Consider the following 21,438-nt stretch of genomic DNA (forward strand, 5'->3'; position numbering starts at 1 on the left):
AGAATCAAATTTGTAGCAACATTATGGGCATGATAGTTCATCTTTTCTTGAAAAAATGTTATTAAAATCTTAAAAACAAGGTTTGAAGGGAATTTTTTCTTGGCAAACTGCTATAAACATTGAAAACATGTACTAGTGTTCAAAAGTTTTGGGTCACTCGGACAATTTCATAATCTCCATGAACAACATGAAAGCATGGATCCATCCTGCCTTGTATCAATGGTTCAGACTGGTGGCAGTGGTGTAATGGTATGGGGAACTCACATTTTTATTCATGTGCTAACATAATTGCACAAGGGTTTTCTAATCATCAGTTAGCCTTTCAACACCATTAGCTAACACAATATACTGTAGCATTAGAACACAGAAGTGATGGATGCTGGAAATGTTCCTCTGTCCTTCTATGTAGATATTCCAGTAAAAATCAGCCGTTTCCTGCTAGAATAGTCATTTACCACATTAACAATGTCTAGACTATAATTCTGATTCATTTAATGTTATCTTCATTTTTTTAAAAAATGTTTTTCTTTCAAAAATAAGGACATTTCTAAGTGACCCCAAACTTTTGAACGGTAGTGTGAGTCATAGTAGGGTGGAATCCAAAAAAAGCGTAAGCTAGAAATGCTCAAGTAAGCAACAAATACCTCAACAATGTGCATACAGCATTTGAGTAACTGCTTTATTTGGTTCCCGAGCGTGTTTAGAGGGGACGACTTGGTTGATTTATAGATGTGAGAATACTGTTTGCAGACATTAGCATATGGCTAGCCTCCCCCACCCATATGGTAGAGTAGATTAGTCGAGTAGAGTCGAGCCGAGTAGGTAACTAATGGAAATGAGCCTTATCTATCCCTTTTACCCTCTACTGTCTCTTTGTCTGTTGGGCCCCTACTACACAGTTCTTCTGCCCTGAGTTAATTTCCCCACAGAAGGGCTGTGAAGATATGCTAATGTGAATGCCACACCTAGTATGTATGAGTGGATACAACAGTGCTGATTCACCACTTACTTTGCTGACGCTGCAGCGCTATGATAGGAGACAGCCAGGAACAGAGGGGTGGTCTAAACAGCAAAACATTCCCGTCTTTTTTATGCATTGTTATTGTTTTAATTGAATGGTTTAGTTAGATAATCTTATTCAGATCCAAATGTCTTTTTTAAGAGACCGACTTGTGTACATGAGTGCAAATATACAATTAAAATATGGCAGACACAGAAGATTTACACACTTATTAGTTAAAAATCTGGAAAGGAGGGGACCCTGTATTGCTCAATGGGTTAGGCGGGCGACCCATGTACCGGCCTGAGGGCTTGCGGCCCTTTGCTGCACGTCTTCCCCCCACTCTTCTCCCTTCTTTCTTCACTGCACCTATCAATAAAAGCTAAATAACTTTAAAGACAATTGGAAAGCAAATTTATAAATACTTCTGAGCGTGGTACTACTAATTGTCAAATATCCTGTGACCTGACATCGTATTCATTTGGGAGCAGAGAACAGATGTCATGAGGCTATAGCAGAGTCTTATAGATGAATGCTTCGGTTTGTCGTTGGTGTCATGCACGAACTTACGATGATGAGAGAAGAAATTATTACCTGTGGCAGAGTGCAGTACCCAGTGGTGGCAGGCACACTAAGTAAAAGTAACATCTGTATTCACGTGAATGGTTGTGGACACTATTGATGCATATTTGCTATTATTCTACTAATTTGCAGATTTAGTGAGCATTTACACCCACCAGCCACTTAATTAGGTACACCTGTTCAATTGCTTGTTAACACAAACAGCTTATTAGCCAATCACATGGCTGCACCTCAGTCCATTTAGGCATGTAGATGTGGTCAAGGCCTGGGCCTGGGCCCTTTCTGCATGGAGTTTGCATGTTCTCCCTGTGCATGCTTGGGTTTTCTCCGGGCACTCCGGCTTCCTCCCACAGTCCAAAAATATGCTGAGGTTTATTGGCTATTCTAAATTGTCCATAGGTGTGAATTCAAGAATGACTGTTTGTCTATATATGTAGCCCTGTGACAGACTGGCGACCTGTCCAGGGTGTCCCCTGCCATTGCCCGAGTCAGCTGAGATAGGCTCCAGCACCTCCCGCTATGAGGATAAAGCGGTGTATAGAGAATGGATGGATGGATGGATGTGGTCAAGATAACTTGCTGAAGTTCAAACCAAGCATCAGAATAGGGTAGAAAGGAGATTTAAGTGACTTTGAACATGGCATGGTTGCTTGTGCCAGAGGAGCTTGTCTGAGGAGAATGGGCAGACTGGTTGGAGATAATAAAAAGGCAACAGTAACTCAGACAACCACTGGTTCCAACCAAGGAATGCAGAATACCATCTCTGAACATGCAACACGTCCAACCTTGAAAAATATGGGCTATAGCAGCAGAAGACCCCACCGGGTGCCACTCCTCTCAGTTAAAAGAACAGGAAACTGAGGCTACAATTCACACAGGCTCAGAAAAAATGGACAATAAAAGATTGGAAAAATGTTGTCTGGTCTGATGAGTCTCAGTTATAGCTGTGACATTCAGATGGTCAGAATGTGACATAAACAACATGAAAGCATGGGTCCAACCTGGGTTGTATCAGAGGTTCAGGCTGGTGATGGTGGTGTAATGGTGTGGGGGATATTTTCTTGGCACACCTTGGGCCCCTTAGTACCAACTGAGCATGTTTTGAACCCCACAACCTACCCGAGTATTATTGCTGATCATGTCTATCCCTTTGTGACCACAGTGTGTCCATCTTCTGATGGCTACTTCCAGCAGGATAATGCACCATGTCACAAAGCTTAAATAATCTCAGACTGGTTTCTTAAACATGACAATAACGAGTTTACTGTACTCCAGTGGCCTCCACAGCCATGAGATCTCAATCCAATAGAACCTTTGGGATGTGGTGGAATGGGAGACTGGCTTCATGGATGTGCAGCCGACAAATCTGCAGCAACTATGTGATACCATCATGTCAATATGGACCAAAATCTCTGAGGAATGTTTCCAACACCTTGTTGAAAGTATGCCACGAAGAATTAAAGCAGTTCTGAAGGGAAAAGGGGGTCCAACCTTTCACTAGCAAGGTGTACCTAATAAAATGACCAATGAGTCACAACCCATGGATGGTTGTGGACACTACTGCTGCATGTTTGGCATCAGTGAGTAAACACATGAATGTTGGGAGAAAACAAGCAATTTAAGCAAAGAAACTCTTAGCACAGTGGACATATCAAAGAGTTTCAATCAGAATCCTTCACACTGTCTCACTTGCAAGATACATTTTGGTGGTAAACCATCATCAGGCAAATACAGTAGTTTGGTACAAAGAGTGAAGCCATCTTACACAGGGAGTGTCACCCTGACGCTAATGTACATTGTCCACATACCATAGGGAGGTGTGAATTGCTAAAACCTCCACCTAACAACTGTTCCATTAACATATAGAAAAGAGAATCGTAAACTAAATTATTTGAATAGCATGGGTAGCTAACAGTGCTTAAAGCCTGCAACAATATCAAAAACCTAAAATTGCAAAGAAAGAAGTACCCCCCCAAGACGGAGTGAGCATCAGTTATAAAACATCACAGCAATTAATTTCCTGGAAATCCTCCACAGAAAGTGAAAGCAGTCAACATGTTACTCATATGCCTGATTAGTCCACAGAACTGGGTACTGCTGCTGTGTAAATCCACTCTTTATGAGTTGTCTCCATGAAGTGACAGATCCTTCTCAGTTTGAAAAATTGCCTCATGTGGTGACTCTTGACCTCTCTCTTTGCACAAAACTATTTGCCTGATAAAGTCTCAGAACTTAAAGTTGACAGCGAGCAAAAGTTTGATTGAAACTGTGGTGAAATTAAAAAATAGTGGGCTACAACATGAGAACATTCACTCAGTTACATTCCACCATTGCAGTTAACTTCATAATATGATCATATCAAAGAGCAGACATAAATGGAGGTTGTATAATGGATGGAGAATGTACTACTGGACAGTAAATGTTTGTACAAGTCCAGCTATGGACTAACACAAACTTTGTTTCAAGATTGTCTTTTTTTAATACATTTTTAACACTACAATACAGATTCTGATCTTTTTCCGGGCTGTGTTTGTTCACTCAGATACCTGCTTGTTGCATTAGACAGAAACAGGTTGTGGAACTTCTAGAACATTTCACAGGATGCTTGTGTGATCTGTTCAGGGATAAGTGTGAATGCTGATGTATGAGGAGATGCAAATGCTCTGGGGAGCTGCATGTATTCCTTTTAGTGTGCTAAATAGAGAGCACGATATTACAATTGTAATGTTAAAAGTGTCATGGTTATAACTGGCCAGGATTAGGTCTGAACAATTCATGGATTTCAAATTGAAATCGTGATTTGACACAACGCAATTAGCGATTCACAAAAGCTGAAATGTAGGATGTAGTATGTATATTATTTAAGAACTTATAAGAATGGCCTTTGCAAGAATATGGTTAAAAACTGGGACAGAAATGCAGTTCAGTAAATCTTAGAAAAAATTCAAGTTTGTACTAATTTTTTATGAATAAATGACTATTTACACAGGGCTGCACAGTGGATCGGGGGGTAGCACTGTTGCCTTTAAGAAGTAAGTTTTAGATCTGATAAACAATAAATGCCAGAAGAGAAATAAAAACAAGTTTTACAATTCAAATAGAAAAAGGTATATAAAAAAGCATAAAAATGTTTACAATGTTTTTTAAGTGACACAGCTCTGCAGATTATACAGAAATGTACGAATCTTATAATATGTAAGACCAAACTTTGTAAAATTTAAATTAAAAAAATACAAAAAACTCTAATTTGCAGGCCTCCTTAAACAACACCTGAGAAATGATTTATTTTTTTGCCCTTTTCTTTTTTTTTAGTTATATTTAAGTATGTTAGCACATAAGATCATTGCAAAAGACGTGGTTTCATTGTCAGAGCAGAGTTCCACATATTTCTGCTCCTCAGAACTAATGTAACAAAGGAACTTTGGACTTCTTTTTGACATTTTGTCTTTCTTCATTTGCAGTTCTCAAGGACTGTAAAATATTTTGGCTGAATTTTGAGAATTTCAGATCTTTGTTCTATTTTTACTTTAAAAAAATGCAAGAAACATGGCAAGAGACATGGACAAAGTGTTCCCAGCAGATCTAACCCAAATTGGGCTGCCTTGTGACATTTGCGCACATACACACATGCCATTTAGTCTGTATCCTCACCTCACCAGGTCTATAAGAGTTATATTTCTAAAGATATCGAACTTTAATTACGCTTTACCAGTTTAAACCTTTCTGAGCTAAATGACCCAAAAAACTCTCAAAAACAAGCAATTCTCAAAGATCAGATAAAACATATTTTACAGAACTTAGTCTGGATCCCAAATTACAACTGAGCAAACTCTGAACAAAAGCTTTTTCTGAAACCTGACTGATTTTACATGAGTTTAGGACCATACGCTGCATCCATGCATTCTGTTTTGATCCTCCACCCTCCTCAGGTCGATGTTGGTCACGTGTTCCGGCCGCCGTCCAATCCGGGGCCAGAAGAAGACGGCTCGTAATTTTGAACAGACGGAGAGCAGCCAGGCAGCAGAGTCACACAGCTGCGTTCACAAGCTGCAAAACATCCACATATGTCTACGCGAGGAATGGATATTATCTCTCGCTATATCGGATAAAGTGAAAGCTTTAGCGCTTCGTCTTTGTTGTAAATATGAGTTCTCACGTTATCACTCCTGGACCGTACCGAGCCACAAAACTGGTGAGTGTATTAGGTGGCTAACAGCTAGTTAGCTAATCCATTAGCGTCAACGGAGACGTTTAGCTCAGCTGATAGCCGCTTTAAATAACAGTTTAAATTTATTTAAAGGTTGTCTAAAAGCAATGTTAAGTGTGTTTGTTTGTTTCAGTGACACAAAACAGTGTTTCTCCTTGGTTTACTTTGGTCTTTTACAACGACCGTACGTTAAGTTGTTCATTAGACTAACTTATGTAGCTTTTACGAAACTCCGCCTGCCGCTGTGTTCATGAGTGTGCTTAGAGATTATTTTGTTGGTTCATGACCTAATTTGTTTAGGAAATGCTATAGATAACAGTGAGTTCAATCAATGGCTTCATGAAATACCAGAACCCAAGGTGTCATATTTGTTCAGTAAACAGTCCCAAAACCAACAACAAAAGAGAGGCAGAAATTTGAACAGAAAACAATCAGGGGTCTCACTGCATGATATCATTGTCATAATGTTGGTGGTGCTCAGATGAGCGTTTTTTTAAAGTGTAGAGCTCAAATCCTCTCGCATCTTGTAAGGGATTTTCAGTCTCCTTGAACAAAAAATCAGAAAAACACTGATGAAAACAAATTAATGGTGTAATTGGGGTGACAGATAAAAGCCAGACATGTTGAAATTCTTGGGCTACAACTAAAAATCATTTTCTGGCTCTTATGTTAATTGTTTGTCTGCATAGCATTTCATCACACTTGGATATTTTGGAACCTGCTTTACTAATTCCTATTTTAAGAGAAAATAATTTATTGTTTGCAAATTATTTTATTGCCCCCAACTAAGGGTTCAAAGATATCCATTCATATGGTCTTTTTATATGCTGGAGGACACATCAGCAGTCGATATCATGGCTGAGCAACTTTATTTTTAAAGCCTAGATTTAAACTTATGCACTTGATAGGATGCACCACAGGAATCACTCCCGTTAACTTGGCTGGGACTTTCTGTATCATCTTCAGAATCGGTTAACAGTGTAAACATTTATAGCTTACATTTAGAACTTGTCATTATGTGGCATTGGATAGTTTTACAGCATTTGAGCAGACTTCATAGATCTGCACATTCTAAAGGAAGCGATGGCGTACACTTACATCTACGCTGTGTATGCATGAATTATTTTCATAAAACACTTCTAGATGTCTAACTTTATTACACAAAGATTAGAGGCGTATTAGATGGCAGGACTGGAACTTTGACAGTGATATAAAACAGAAAAGCATCTAGTATTTTAAAAGCTGGAGTCCACTAATGGTAGTCTGTTTGCTTCAGTAATTGACCTAGAAAATTATTGCTTAATTATTGTTGTCAAGTTTTTGGCTGACCTTTAAGCGTTGAAGTAGGAAGTTTTTTTTTCACATCCTGAAATACCTTTTACTAAAGTTCATGATGAACAGAAATATGCAACAACCAGAATCCCAGAAAGTTAAGCAAAAAAACAAAAAACCCTCCAGTGAAAACATTGTGTTTCATGCTGCAGTCCCTGAACAACTCTGAAGAAGAAAAATTGCTGCTCTCCAAATGAAGTTATTGTTAATACTACAGTGTTACTGGTGTTTGAACCCTAAATTACCACTGTTGTATTTGAAGCTCTGGCTACTATGTTTTCGTAATTGTCGTGGTGCACTAGCATCATCTTGTTTCCATATAAAAAATGTTAGTTAACCTCTAGCCTAAGTGAAAACTGTCTCTTTCTGCTTTCAGTGGAATGAGGTGACTCGTTTGTTTCGGGCTGGTATGCCCCTCAGGAAACACCGCCAGAACTTCAGGCACTACTCTTCCTGCTTCACCGCCTCAGCTGCTGTGGATTGGCTGCACCAGCTTCTCCGTAGCAACAGCAACTTTGGCCCTGACGTCACCAGGCAACAAACGGTTCAACTCCTGAAGAAATTTCTGAAGAACCATGTGATTGAAGATGTGAAGGGTCGCTGGGGAACAGAGGATCTGGAGGACAACAACACGCTGTACAGGTGGGCAGTTTGCAGAAGTTTGCTTTTTAGTTTTTTAGTTAAACACAATGAAATACATGTGAGTAGGGCTGAGTACCGAACTTTGGTTCTTTAATGGCACCGACCGAAATGTTTCGGTACTAATGAGTATCGAAATAAGCCTCGTCTTTCGGTTCCATGTTCCGGTACTTATCACGTGATTATGATAAAGCAAACCTGTGATTGGCTGTAACATTACACGTGATTGCGGCAAGCCGGAAAAAAGCATGCTGCCCGTTCACAGACAGGTTTCACGTTAGGTACATTGAATTTACTGCAGTTGTTTAGCATGTCGTCGAAGTGGGAAAAGATGCCTCTGAGGTCTAAAACGTGGCTCTACTTTTGTAAAATGGACGCTGTAACAGGAGAACCTGTCTGCGGCTCTGCTCAGCACAATAACCACGGCAGTTCGGCCAATGCAGACAAAGTCTTTTATTCACCACACCGTCTCAATGTAAATAAAACAGTCTCTCTTCCTTGCCCGGCGCTACACCGGACCTCGTCCGGTAAACAGTCTCAACGTCCGCCGCCTCTCCGCCGGTTCTCCTCCGGTAAACAGTCTCAGCGTCAGCCGGATCTCCACAGGATCTCGTTCGATAAGCTGCCCGCTCCACCGGACCTCGTCCTGTCCGCTGTCCTCCGCTCGTCCGTTCCCCCGTCCTCTCTGTCCGTCTGTCTTTTGTCCTCTGCTTCAGTCTGTTACTGCCGAGAGAATCAGGTGAGTCTAATTGGTGCCAGCTGCGCTAATTAACCTGACGCTGGTTCCACACACTCTCCTCCACACCTCTCCCCTCTGCAGCTGAGCTCTCCCACGCCCATCGCCACAGACGCCAATAGTGCGCGGTGCAGTATATGCCAAACCGGGTGGTAAACTCCATCTAAGGCTAAATACCGGCACGAGACCGATAGTCGACAAGTACCTTAAGGGAAAGTTGACAAGAACTTTGAAGAGAGAGTTCAAGAGGGTGTGAAACCGTTAAGAGGTAAACGGGTGGGGTCCGCGCAGTCCGCCCGGGAGATTCAACTCGGCGGGCCAGGGGCGGCCGCTTGGTGCGGGTGGATCCCCTCGCGGGACCTCTCACCGGGTGCGGGCCGTCCCCCGCCTGGCGCATTTCCTCCGCGGGGTGCGCCGCGACCGGCTCCGGGTCGGCCAGGAAGGGTCCGGGGCCGAAGGTGGCTCAGAATGTACTGAACTGTACATTGCTTGCAAATGTTCTTTTGCACTGGAAATCACTGGAAAATTAAACTCAAGATGTGAAAAGTAATGTGTAATGCAATTTTCATTCTGTTAGAGTATATATTGTAAAACTGGTATCGAAAAAAGTATCGTTTAGGAACCGGTATCGAAGTGAAGGTATCGGAATTGGTACCGGTATCGAAACTTTTAGATTGATACCCAGCCCTACATGTGAGAGATTACCTCATTTGTGATCACACAAACTGAATGAGACGATGTAATTTTTTTTTCCCACCAGGTTCCCCTCCACTTCTCCTCTGAAGCCTATTCCCTGTCCAGCTCCGGCCTCCAGCTCCATTAAGAAAAGATCATCGTTCAGGGACAAAGAAGGTTTCTTTAAGTTTAGAAGCCTCAAGAAGAACGAGAAGGAATCACTGGTGAGTTAGACTCCATACAGGTTACTACATTAGTGTATTTACAGTGTGGCTGTCAAACTCATGTAACACAAATATATTGAATCAAAATGTCATTTTCTTTCAAGGCAAATTGCTAGCTCACAATCACAGTTTTGTCTAAATGCAAAAAAATATCAGTTTTGTGATTGTGATTCATTGCTTTAATTCTTTTCCAGGAAAATGTAGATCCTGCTCTTCAAGCACAGCAAGACGGAGAGAAGCAGCCGCTAGAAGAGCAGGAGAGGCAGAGGCGTGAGCTGACGGTGGAGGATGAACAGGACATCTGGAGAGACATCACGCTGACACAGTATAAACGCACAACATAAACCAAAAATCTCTCGCACTTGTATGTCATGCACATTGACTGCATTGCTCATTATTAATTCACAGGGCTCCAGAATAACTTTTTCACTGGTAGCAGGGATGTGATTTTTCCGCGAATTGGCGGAATTCCGCTTTTTTCAGGGATGGGAATTTACCGCGGATTTCCGCCGATTTCATTTATTTGAACGCTGATTTCACAAGTTTGAACACTTTATTGTCGCTGATACTCCCGCGCGATGGTAACGACGTTAACGATAGCTTGTTAACGACTATTGTAAACGGCCCAGCGATTGGAAGTCGCCGCAGCCCCCCCCCCGTCAACAACTTTCCGCTAAAATCAGAACTTGCTGATCCCATCCCTGTGGTAGCACATGATTTCGTTGCATTACTAACCCATTTTTTTGTACGTCATGATCTTAATCAGCCTGGCATGCTGATGAATGCTAGTCTTTGCATAACCTGGTTCTGTATCAGTGTAAAGATTGTCAGCAATTCGAGGCTTGATATTTTCAAAATGATTTAATATGAAAATATATTAGCTTGGTCATCAGTCTTAACCTGTGACGTTTTCTCTTATGCACCCTTTAAACTCCTATGTCACTTAAAACCTCCACACATCGGCTCTGGTACATGTTAGCTGGGCGTGTGACCAAAATTTACTTTGAAAACACTGAAATAAGTTGTTTTAATGTACAGTTTATCAGAGATTTCTGTGAACAGAGTTTTTAGTGAGTACAATATTTTTAATGTCACTATTATTATCAGTCACGTTCATTTAGTTGTGGAGAAGCCAGATTTATGATCATTGTTAATATTTCTTTTTGTAACATTGGAACCCTAGCACTGCATTTGCGTTTGTAATTGAAATTTAAAGCACACTTAAGAAATGGTCCAGATGCAGCCAGTTTGTTTGCAGTCTGGAGCTCTGGTTCTTCACAGTGGAAGCAAAGAAGAATATGAGACCTAAAGAGAAGTTTAAATCCAGATAGTAGATTGTGAGGAGAATTTTCTAGTGTAACAAAAGTTTTTTTGTGTGTGTTTCAGCCTTCAAAGGATTCTTGGTGTTGCATCTTTCTATGAGGTTTTAGACCCGCATTGTGTCAACCCACAAAACATCATTCATAATATGACAAAAGTCAACAAGCATGGAGTGGTCACACTGGATGACAAGAACAGTAAGTTTGTTCAGCTACGGAAGTGTTCAAAAGCCAGCATATAATCATCATACACTACAGAACAGTATATAGAGTAATGTATAATCTCATCTTTGATAAGATACATGTCTACTGTTCACATAAAACAATTACAATCCACAGAAATATGCTCACTGGCCTCATGACTTAAACTTTTAGAACTATGCTAATTTAGAACTGCCTCTTTTTGGTGTAAGACAACCTATAAACAGCGAAATTGCCAATATTGCAACCAGTCTAACCTGTCAACACTCCTTTATAGATGACCTTCCACACTGGGTTTTGTCTGCCATGAAGAGCCTGGCCAACTGTAAGTAGCAATAAGCTACATAGACGACTTGGTCCTGCCTAGAAAGGGGAAGAAAATATGTCTTTTCTACACTACCGTCCAAAAGTTTGTCACCCAGACAATTCCATGTTTTCCATGAAAACACACATTTGTTCAGTTCAATTCAGTTTTGTTTATAAAGCGCCAGTTAGAGGTCAAATTGTCTCAAGGCGCTTTACAGAACCCATATGTTATTCATGTGGTAACATAATTATGCGAGGGTTTTTTTAATCATCAATTAGCCTTTCAACACCATTAGCTAACACAATGTAGCATTAGAACACAGGAGTGATGGTTGCTGGAAATGTTCCTCTGTACCCCTATGGAGATATTCCATTAAAAATCAGTCCTTTCCAGCTCTATTTTGACCAATTTAGTGTTATCTTCATTGAAGAAAAAAAAAACGCTTTTCTATCAAAAATAAGGACATTTCTAAGTGACCCCAAACTTTTGATTGGTAGTATACATTTTGAATTATTTGCGAAGTTTGTGTTTTATTTGTGGTTTGTTTTATCTTGTAAGGGTTGGTGATAAGCATGCTTTCAGATATTGTTCAGTCTTGTGTGCAGCAGCAACCTGCTCTTTGTTTCCAGGGCCGAAGTATGACACCGCACAACCATCCTATCCCGGCTTTGAAAGAGATGTCTTCAAAACGGTGTCTGATTACTTCTACAGCCTTCCACAGCCTTTACTCACATACGAACTGTATGAACTGTTTATCAATGTCCTGGGTAAGTTCACTATTTCGTGTTAATCCTTTGATTTTTTTTTTTCGAAGCCACTTGTTGGTGTTGCGTTTATGTGAAAATATTGATGAAACTGGCAGGATCTTGATGCACAGTCATGTTGACCTGCTGTCTCCACTATGAGTTAATTGCTTGACTTCTAACACAGCATTTTGACCCCTAACAGAGGTTTTGGGTGTTTGTTGAGTCCTAACAGAGATACCAGCATCTGTACTATTTGTGTCTATTGGTGTTTGTGTGCTGTTGTTTCTGTATGTACAGTAAAGGTTTGAGCTAACTAAACCTTCTCCCTCCTCTTCACTGTCTGCTTGCACTGACACTCTGCCTGCCCTGCTTGGCTCCCCCTGCTTCTCCATGTTTTTTTCTGCTCTCAGTGTTTTGTGGGTACGTCGCAGCTCCCACTACGCACCAACATGGGAAACGCAAGAAGTCAGATCTTCCCTCAGTTCCTCCTCCAGCAAAGTCATCATTTCGCTCCACAGAGTGTCTCCTGCTGTCGCTGCTCAGGCAGGGGTCATGTGATGAGGTAGAATCACCCATGACGGAGGTGCTTGGTGGGAAACTTCAGTCACGACTGGCAGCACTGAAAGGAGGCAGTGCAGGTGACGGTCAGATTGGAGGCAGCTGTATGAGCCTCAGTACAGCTGTTTCTGTGAGGCCTCAAACCAGGAGCTGCTCATTGGAAAACGTCCTCGATGACTCCGCACCTCTCACCCGGCAACAGCTGTTTTCATCCAGTGACAGCCTGACTTCCTGTGCCTATAGTAACAGGAGCCAGGACGACAGCCCTGCCACAATAGCAACGTACAGTCATTCAGACTTTGCATCCGAAACACCTGCTGTTACTTGTGAAAATACTCCAGGAGCTGCAGTCAGAAATAGACTGTCTGTGGCTTCAATAGGTGGACTCTCAGCTGCGCAGAGGTTGCGTCACTTGCGACCGCACAGCGTAGGCAGCTGTCTGGACATTGTCATAGAGACCAGAGAGGAAGATGTCAAAGAGATCCAGTGGCAGGGCCGAGCAACCAGCTGCCTCAACGTGAACACTCCTGCAAGCCAGCATCACACTTCCTCAGCTTCACGCCCTCCCTCATTGCCTTCACACCACCCCTCTTCTTCCTCCTGTGGTCCTTTGTCCTCTTCTTTTGTATCTGCTGTAACCAAAACACAAGCTGCTACAGGACCCAGTGGGCCCAGACCTGCTTCCAGTACCGCTAATCTCTGGACACTCCCTGCACCTGCTGTTGTCCGCCGCTGCCTCAGCTCTATGGATGTGTCCAAGCCACCTCGACCCGTTTCACTGTTCAAACCGCCTGTCTGTGTGCCCACCAGCAGCTTCCAGCCCCGCAAACCTAAACCTGAGCACAGTAAGACCTCCTTCCTCTACCGGTCTGTGTCTGCTTCTCTGTTCGTGTCTAATCAAATTAACCTCATCTAACATCTAACTTCTGACAGCATTGAGTTTGTTTGTTTGAACTTGTAACTTACAAATACAGCTCTGTTCACACACTTTCACTTTTTTTCAATTTTATTTAGGTGAGAGGTTTTGTAAGCTGGGCCTTCTAACTTTAGGCTCTGCTTTAATGAGATGGAGTGTGTCAGATTTATCCACAACTCTGTCATGCACATTTTACAGTAAAGTGAAATAAAATGGAATTGAAAGTAGACAGACTTCTGTGTGCAGAATGGAGCTGTTTGAAGCTGTGGAAGCTCAATGTATCTGATTTAGCATTTAAATATACAGCAATAATGACAAAGCTGGTTTGAAAAAGGTGAAATTGGAAACAATGCGTTGATTTAAAAGGCACCGACACTTCATTGTTAGGCATTGTGCTTTTTTTATAAAATTAGAAATGAATTAGGGAGCCCTGATCCTCAGCCATATTCTGTGTAACACACCCCTGCCACAGTCCACGCCTTTGCTAACCAGCTGGACCCATCCTGTCTTGTGTTCCCCTACCTGCAGGCTGGCCAGTTTGCTGGTATGACAGTCCTCCATTTCAGCTGCCTCTCCAGTGAGTTCAGCAGATAACTCCAACATCTTAGACTACAGCTAGCTAGCTTAGTTGGCTGTTTAATCACATGCGGACTTTAGAGAGAAAACGGAACAAGCACTATGATAGACAGCTACAGTCCTAGGCAGTGAGTTGGAATCTGTCTGCAGAACAAAAGACCACCTGGAGAGGCAGCTGAATATCGTCAAGGACTGACCGTTCTCAAGGTGGGAAACACAAGACATGGCAGGTGCTAACTGGTTACCAGTCACCGAACTTTCTCAGTAAAATTTTTATATAGTACATTTAATAACGTGATATTTATGATTCATCTGAAAATTTGATCATTTGCCAAATTCAGACTGACCATGATGGGAGCTCATCAGATCTCCCACAGCTGCAGGCATATTAATATTTTCTGTATTTGCCACAACACAAATTTTCTGATTTTTTTTTTTTTTTTTTATAATTTCCATGCAGGACTGCTTTATTACAATAACAGCTGTAACAGGTTCACAACTCTTACCCAACGCATCTTTCACCATAGCTGTAGTTAATTAATCTTGTCGTTCATTCATCCATTCATCTATTCATTTGTCTAGACATGTAAAAGATGGAGCAGTGATGGATGAATGTGGTCATGAAGAGTGCTTCTACCTCTGTTTTTTTCCGATACTTGCTGCAAAACAGAAATGTGTGTGTGCTGTCATTACATTTTGATTGTGTGTATGCATGTAGGCGTTCTCCAGCCTCAGTGTGAACGCGTAGCCATTGAGGCTCTGCAGCTTTGTACCCTCCTCCTCCCCCCTTCCTCGCGCAGGAAGTTGCAACTCCTCATGAGGATGATGTCACGCATTAGCCAGAACGTGGACATGCCTCGTCTGCACCCTGCCATCGGCACCCGAACTCTGGTGAGGAGAAATTGTTGTGACAATGCTCCTCTGCTAACAAACAACACACACATGCGTTTAGTATAATACTCTCAAAAATTCAGAAGAGCAGTGATGTGTAATTTTTGCTTAGTTGATTTTATGGTTGTCTTTCCCACTCCCGCATCATGCTTTTTCTTTATATCTAGCATGATGTGTGTCTGAGTGGCAGTTTGACTGTTTGATTTTGCTTTGTTTACCTTTTTGTGTTCTTCAGATGGTTCACACATTTTCAGGCTGTGTCCTGGGCAGTGCTGAGGAGTGTGACTTGGATGAGCTGTTGGCTACCAGACTGGTGTCATTTCTAATGGACCATCAACAAAGCATCCTGTCAGTCCCAGAGTACCTGCTCAGTGCCATCAGTGACCATATACAATACCTGCGCACAGTTCAGGTACACCTGCATATGGACACACGCAAACCATGTGCACAAGTCGTAGACTATGTAATACTATATATTTCAAGCAAATAAAAAAGTGAAATCCAGCTAAATCTAGAGTTTAGAGGCCATATATTAACAGAATAACATCAAGTGTAATGAGCAGAGTCACTGCAAAAAATGACTGTTAGGAAAAACAACAGCACTCTTTGCATTTTTGTGGCATCCGCCAATAGATATGTTGGTCTAAAACAGCTGAGCCAGACTCTGTTAATGAGCTGACAGGAGGTTTGTTAGCTGTAGCATGCAACAGTCCTCTTTTTAGCTTTATACTGACATTTAGGGAATTTTAGACTGAAGTCTTGGTTACAAAGATCTGGAAAAGTTAGTTACCGTAATTTCCGGACTATAAGCCGCTGCTTTTTTCTCACGCTTTGAACTCTGTGTCTTATACAGCGATGCAGCTAGTGTATAAATTTTTACGGGCACATCAGACCAATAAAATTAGCAAACAGGTCACAGTGGACCAATGAAACTGTTCGAATTAAATCAATCACACTCGCACTAATTTCTTCAGATCAGTCATTTTGCACTTCATGCACACACCATCATCATGGAAACACATGAAGAAATGCGTGTGAAGCAGCTTTTAAGTTAAAGTCAATCGATTTGCTTGTCAAGGAAGGAAATAGAGCTGCTGCATGTAAGCTGGCATCAATGAATCAATGGTGAGACGGAGTCGGCAGTGAACTGACTCAGTGAGTTTTACTGCCATGTTTCAGGCACTTTTCTGAAAAAATCATTTATTTAATTAAAAGTTAAAAAAATCTTTCTGTGTAAATATCTCATGTTACAACGTGGACACCTGCGGCTTATAGACAGGTACGGCTTATATATGTACAAAACTTTTTTCTTTTTAAATTTAGTAGGTGTGGCTTATATTCAGGTGCGCTCAATAGTCTGGAAATTATTGGTTTTCACACTAGGCTGGAATGCAGGAATAGAGATATATTGTTGCCATATTAGAGGTCTTGCTTTGCCTCTTTTCTTTTAAACAGTACAGACATGCTGATGATTTTTACTGTCCTGATCCCAGGTTCCTATCGACTCTGTTTCTAATACCGATGGAGGCGATCCGGTTTGCGCTCCCGTGCCCATTTATGCATTCTGCCATCAAATAAGCTGTGCTGAGTTTGAAGAGCAAAAGTTGGCATCTTCTCAGAAAGCCATGGAGGAGCTGCTGGAGATCCTGTTGACGGACCAAAATATAAGTGAGAAAGACAGACACAAGAAACTGAAGCAGGTAAAAAAAAACAAAAAAAAAACACTTGCACGATAGTGACTAGCATTCTCGCATAATTGATTTTAACAATCATATAGCTGGAGCTGCTTCTGTTAACAAGCATGAACTTAATAGCAGCACTTTGTAGAACCAAAGCAAGCCAGAGTTTTTAAAGCAGAATAATATATCAATATGAGTTTTCTAAATCAGAAGCTCATAAATTGCCCAGTATTTGTTTATTTAACATGAGCATGTAGCAAAAATAGTTTTTGTCCCTTTAATGTGGTTCTACAATAATTGTGACCAATGTCCAGTCTGTACTTAGTTGGAGTTTTACAGCAGCATGTTAAACTTGTCATAGCTTACATTTCTTTTTACTTAGCAGACAACATACAGCATATGCTTGTGCTAATATATCCATCAACTTCTGCTTGTTTGTTAACTTAGTGAAGCTCTATTTCACTGGCACATTAAGCTGGACAGTCAACTTCCTTCTTTTCTACATGTGTATTTACAGTGGGTACGGAAAGTATTCAGACCCCTTGAAATTTTTCACTCTCTCTCATTGCAGCCATTTGCCAAAATCAAAAAAGTTCATTTTATTTCTCATTAATGGACACTCAGCACCCCATCTTGACAGAAAAAAAAAACAGAAATGTAGAAATTTTTGCAAATTTATTAAAAAAGAAAAACTGAAATATGACATGGTCAGAAGTATTCAGACTCTTTGCAGCGACATTCATATTTAACTCACATGCTGTCCGTTTCTTCTGATCCTCCTCGAGATGGTTCTGCTTCTTTATTGGAGTCCAGCTGTGTTTAATTAAACTGATTGGACTTGATTAGGAAAGGCACACACCTGTCTATATAAGACCTTACAGCTCACAGTGCATGTCAGAGCAAATGAGAATCATGAGGTGGAAGGAACTGCCCAAGGAGCTCAGAGACAGAATTGTGGCAAGGCACAGATCTGGCCAAGGTTACAAAAGAATTTCTGCAGCACTTAAGGTTCCTCAGAGCACAGTGGCCTCCATAATCCTCAAATGGAAGAAGTTTGGGACGACCACAACTCTTCCTAGACCTGGCCGTCCCGCCAAACTGAGCAATGGTGGGAGAAGAGCCTTGGTGAGAGAGGTAAAGAAGAACCCAAAGATCACTGTGGCTGAGCTCCAGAGATGCAGTCGGGGTATAGGAGAAAGTTCCACAAAGTCAACTATCACTGCAGCCCTCCACCAGTCGGGGCTTTATGGCAGAGTGGCCCGACGGAAGCCTCTCCTCAGTGCAAGACACATGAAAGCCCGCATAGAGTTTGTCAAAAAACACATGAAGGACTCCCAGACTATGAGAAATAAGATTCTCTGGTCTGATGAGTCCAAGATTGAACTTTTTGGTGTTAATTCTAAGCGGTATGTGTGGAGAAAACCAGGCACTGCTCATCACCTGCCCAATACAATCCCTACAGTGAAACATGGTGGTGGGAGCATCATGTTGTGGGGGTGTTTTTCAGCTGCAGGGACAGGACGACTGGTTGCAATTGAAGGAAGGACAAATACGGCCAAGTACAGAGATATCCTGGAGGAAGACCTCTTCCAAAGTGTTCAGGACCTCAGACTGGGCCGAAGGTTCACCTTTCAACAGGACAATGACCCTAAGCACACAGCTAAAATAACAAAGGAGTGGCTTCAGAACAACTCTGTGACCGTTCTTGACTGGCCCAGCCAGAGCCCTGACCTAAACCCAATTGAGCATCTCTGGAGAGACCTCAAAATGTCTGTCCACCAACGTTCACCATCCAACCTGACAGAACTGGAGAGGATCTGCAAGGAAGAATGGCAGAGGATCCCCAAATCCAGGTGTGAAAAACGTGTTGCATCATTCCCAAGAAGACTCGTGGCTGTACTAGCTGAAAAGGGAGCTTCTACTCAATACTGAGCACAGGGTCTGAATACTTATGACCATGTGATATTTCAGTTTTTCTTTTTAATAAATTTGCAAAAATTTCTGCATTTCTGTTTTTTTCTATCAAGATGGGGTGCTGAGTGTACATTAATGAGAAATAAAATGAACTTTTTTGATTTTGGCAAATGGCTCCAATGAGAGAGAGTGAAAAATTTTAATGGGTCTGAATACTTTCCGCACCCACTGTATCTTTTAGTGACCTGATGCTGATCTTTGTGATGACGCTGTTTTGCAACAGTATTTTCAGGAGTCTTCAAATTAATCCACAATGTATTTTAGCCAAGATGTTCACCCCCTGTCAAAAGTTTTGAGACACTTCCTCATTCAAATAAATTAGAACCCGTCTCAAAACTTTAGACAGGGGGTGTAGTTACACTGTGCCACAAATGACTGTTGTGGGTCTGCAGACACAGGAAAGTGTAACTCTGTGTCTTCATATTGTGTTTGCTTCAGTTTCAGAAGCAGTACCCGGATATCTACAGACGTCGATTCCCTTCTTCAGACAAAGAGACCAATACTGACAACAAACCAAAGATTAAACCTCCCCTCCTCAACTTCAAGAAGACCAAAGCTTTCAGCATCAGGACCTGAACCCTTGCAGAGGCCAGAGAAGAGTTCCTACTGTTGTGATTGCTGCACTATTACTGCACTGATATTGCACTCCGAGAGGAGATTTGAAAAGTTCTTTCCCCTTTGCAGCCATAATCATTGTGTTACATTGGAAACCTTTTGTCTCATTTGCGTGCTACTGCATTAGTAGTCTTACAGGCTGCATGAGTTAATGCAGCCTGTAAGACTTCTACAGCAGTTAATGTGTGTATTCATGTTATTGTGATGCGTGTTGACAGCTAAGTAAGATGAAGGGAGGTGGACAGACAGTAGATCCATAGAGCCATTCACACCATTCATTGTGTTTAAACGTGTGTGTTTTTATAAAGCAGGGTTTTTTAGTGTTCACCAGTTTCTTCTTTTATCCTCACCTGTTCCTCTACTGGTAGCTGATTCTGATCTGCGTGCGTAAGTGTGTAACCGAGCTTCAGAGAGCATTTGGGAGTAAAATATGCAATTTTGACATCACTGGTAAATATGGGAACAATTAGATGATATATTTCTTAACTTATATGAATGGTGATATTGGGAGAGTGCTAGTTGATGTAAGTGTTTCTTGTCATGTTAACTGTTTATTTTTAAGACATTTTATATCCTAGATGCTTAAGTTTTATTTGACGTGCTCTTTAGAATTTTTTGAAGTATGGTCTTCAGCTTTTTCTTTTTCTCAAAATGTTTCTTGTTCTTGACTTGTTTTCCTTTTGTTGCACTCACTTGCGTGGCATGTTACTGTTTGTTTCATAGGAAATGTCTGATTTTAACAGTCTCAGCTTTTTTACATACAACTCGGTTATTTCAAATTGAGCTAGTCTTTTCCAGTTGCTTGTTTGTTTTTTGTGTGTGTTTCATCCCTGCTTTGTATATTGATTAGAGAAATGTTTTGCACTGGTTTAGGGCATTGTGGATAACCGACAAGCTTACGTCATTCATAACAATGTTAATTTATACTTATTTAATGCATATTACCCCCTTAAGCTTTTCACCAGACACCTGGCATGTTTTGGGTAAAATGTCACAACAGCTTCTAATGAAATGCTTTCTCAGGATGCCAGCTAATGACTCTGTGGCATTACTCTCTGAAATTAATATGCAGTGCTTAGGAACTGTCTATATAATGGACCTGCATGTCTCATGGCGTACATTAATTTCAGTGCTGGATGGTAGCAGGTATTTGGTAAGTTGAAGTGAATTACAGAACCCATATCATGTTAGGTGTCTGAAGAAATGTAACAAACCTGACTCCAAAAGTGTAACTTTTCTGTTTTATTTATCTAAGGCTATATGAAGTATTAGTCCAACCCTGATGTGTGTTTGTTTATACCTCAGAGCCAGTGGTACGTATATTGTGTAACCATGTATGCATTCATCTGCAATGCTTTTGACAAAGACCGACAGAGGAGTGTGTATACCTACAACTGATCTACATTGTTTACTATGCAAAGTCTTGGGAAATAAACCCGTTCAGTTTGTCTCTGTATGACTTTTTACTGCTTGTGTTGATTTTGTGTGTGCCAACAATAGTGTACACATTCATTATATTATGTACAGTATTTAAGTGATTGCAGCCTTACTTAGTGCATCTTAAATATGAAATGTTTCAAAGTGGTATCCCTTTGCAATAATAGTATTATGTTTAATTTCGACAGAATGAATTTGCAGGAATTTTAAAAGCTAACCATCTAGCCTGAAAAAGAAGCCCCACAGTAGGAACTCGGTACAGCAAAAGGCAGTCTTGTATATCTATTTTTCAATATTCATCTTCATTTTTGACTTCTTACTCAATACATGCTCAATGCTGAGGACACCAGTGTGGCACACATTTGTGTTTTTTTCAGCTGGTTTTTGCTGAAGAGGTCTTTCTCCACCTTTCTCTTTAAAATACCCTAAAGGTGTTCAATTACTTTAAAGTCAGACCACATACTTGTAGTTTCCCCTGTTTTCTTCTTGTGTGATTTTGGCAGTGTGTTTTGGATTTTTGTGTCGACCAGTATTTGGTATATCCACAGACATTCTTAGTGCCATCTATAAATGTGATTCTCCAAAGACCTTTTCCACTCAGTAACCCTGTATCATCCTTCTGTGTTTCACTGTCAGGGCTATGCATTCACTGTGGTAGTCCTGGCCAGGTTTACACCAAACATGCTGGACTCCATCTGAACCAACAAATGTATTATGGTCTCATCAGATAAAAGTATGTGCTTCGAGTATTCATCAGGCTTCTTTTCACGTTCTTTAGCCAAATTTAATCATATTATTTTTGGTGCCAAAACGCAAGCAAGAGC

At 41.1% G+C, this 21,438-nt stretch overlaps 1 protein-coding gene across 2 annotated transcripts; it reads left to right on the top strand.

The window, feature by feature from the left end:
- The first annotated feature begins 5,591 nt into the window (after positions 1-5,591).
- depdc1a (DEP domain containing 1a) lies at positions 5,592-20,633 on the top strand. 2 transcript variants are annotated; one of them, XM_051947286.1, is made up of 12 exons: positions 5,592-5,774; positions 7,498-7,763; positions 9,257-9,395; positions 9,590-9,720; positions 10,782-10,912; positions 11,193-11,240; positions 11,852-11,989; positions 12,379-13,371; positions 14,737-14,909; positions 15,145-15,321; positions 16,403-16,609; positions 19,001-20,633. In XM_051947286.1, exons 1-12 carry the CDS (start codon positions 5,727-5,729, stop codon positions 19,136-19,138), a joined length of 2,589 nt encoding a protein of 862 aa, XP_051803246.1. In that variant the 5' UTR covers positions 5,592-5,726; the 3' UTR covers positions 19,139-20,633. The 2 variants fall into 2 exon arrangements, with proteins under 2 accessions (XP_051803246.1, XP_051803247.1); XM_051947287.1 differs by lacking the exon at positions 12,379-13,371.
- Positions 20,634-21,438: the final 805 nt, after the last annotated feature.

Source organism: Acanthochromis polyacanthus, chromosome 4, assembly GCF_021347895.1.
Source record: "Acanthochromis polyacanthus isolate Apoly-LR-REF ecotype Palm Island chromosome 4, KAUST_Apoly_ChrSc, whole genome shotgun sequence".
NCBI classification, from domain to species: Eukaryota; Metazoa; Chordata; class Actinopteri; family Pomacentridae; genus Acanthochromis; species Acanthochromis polyacanthus.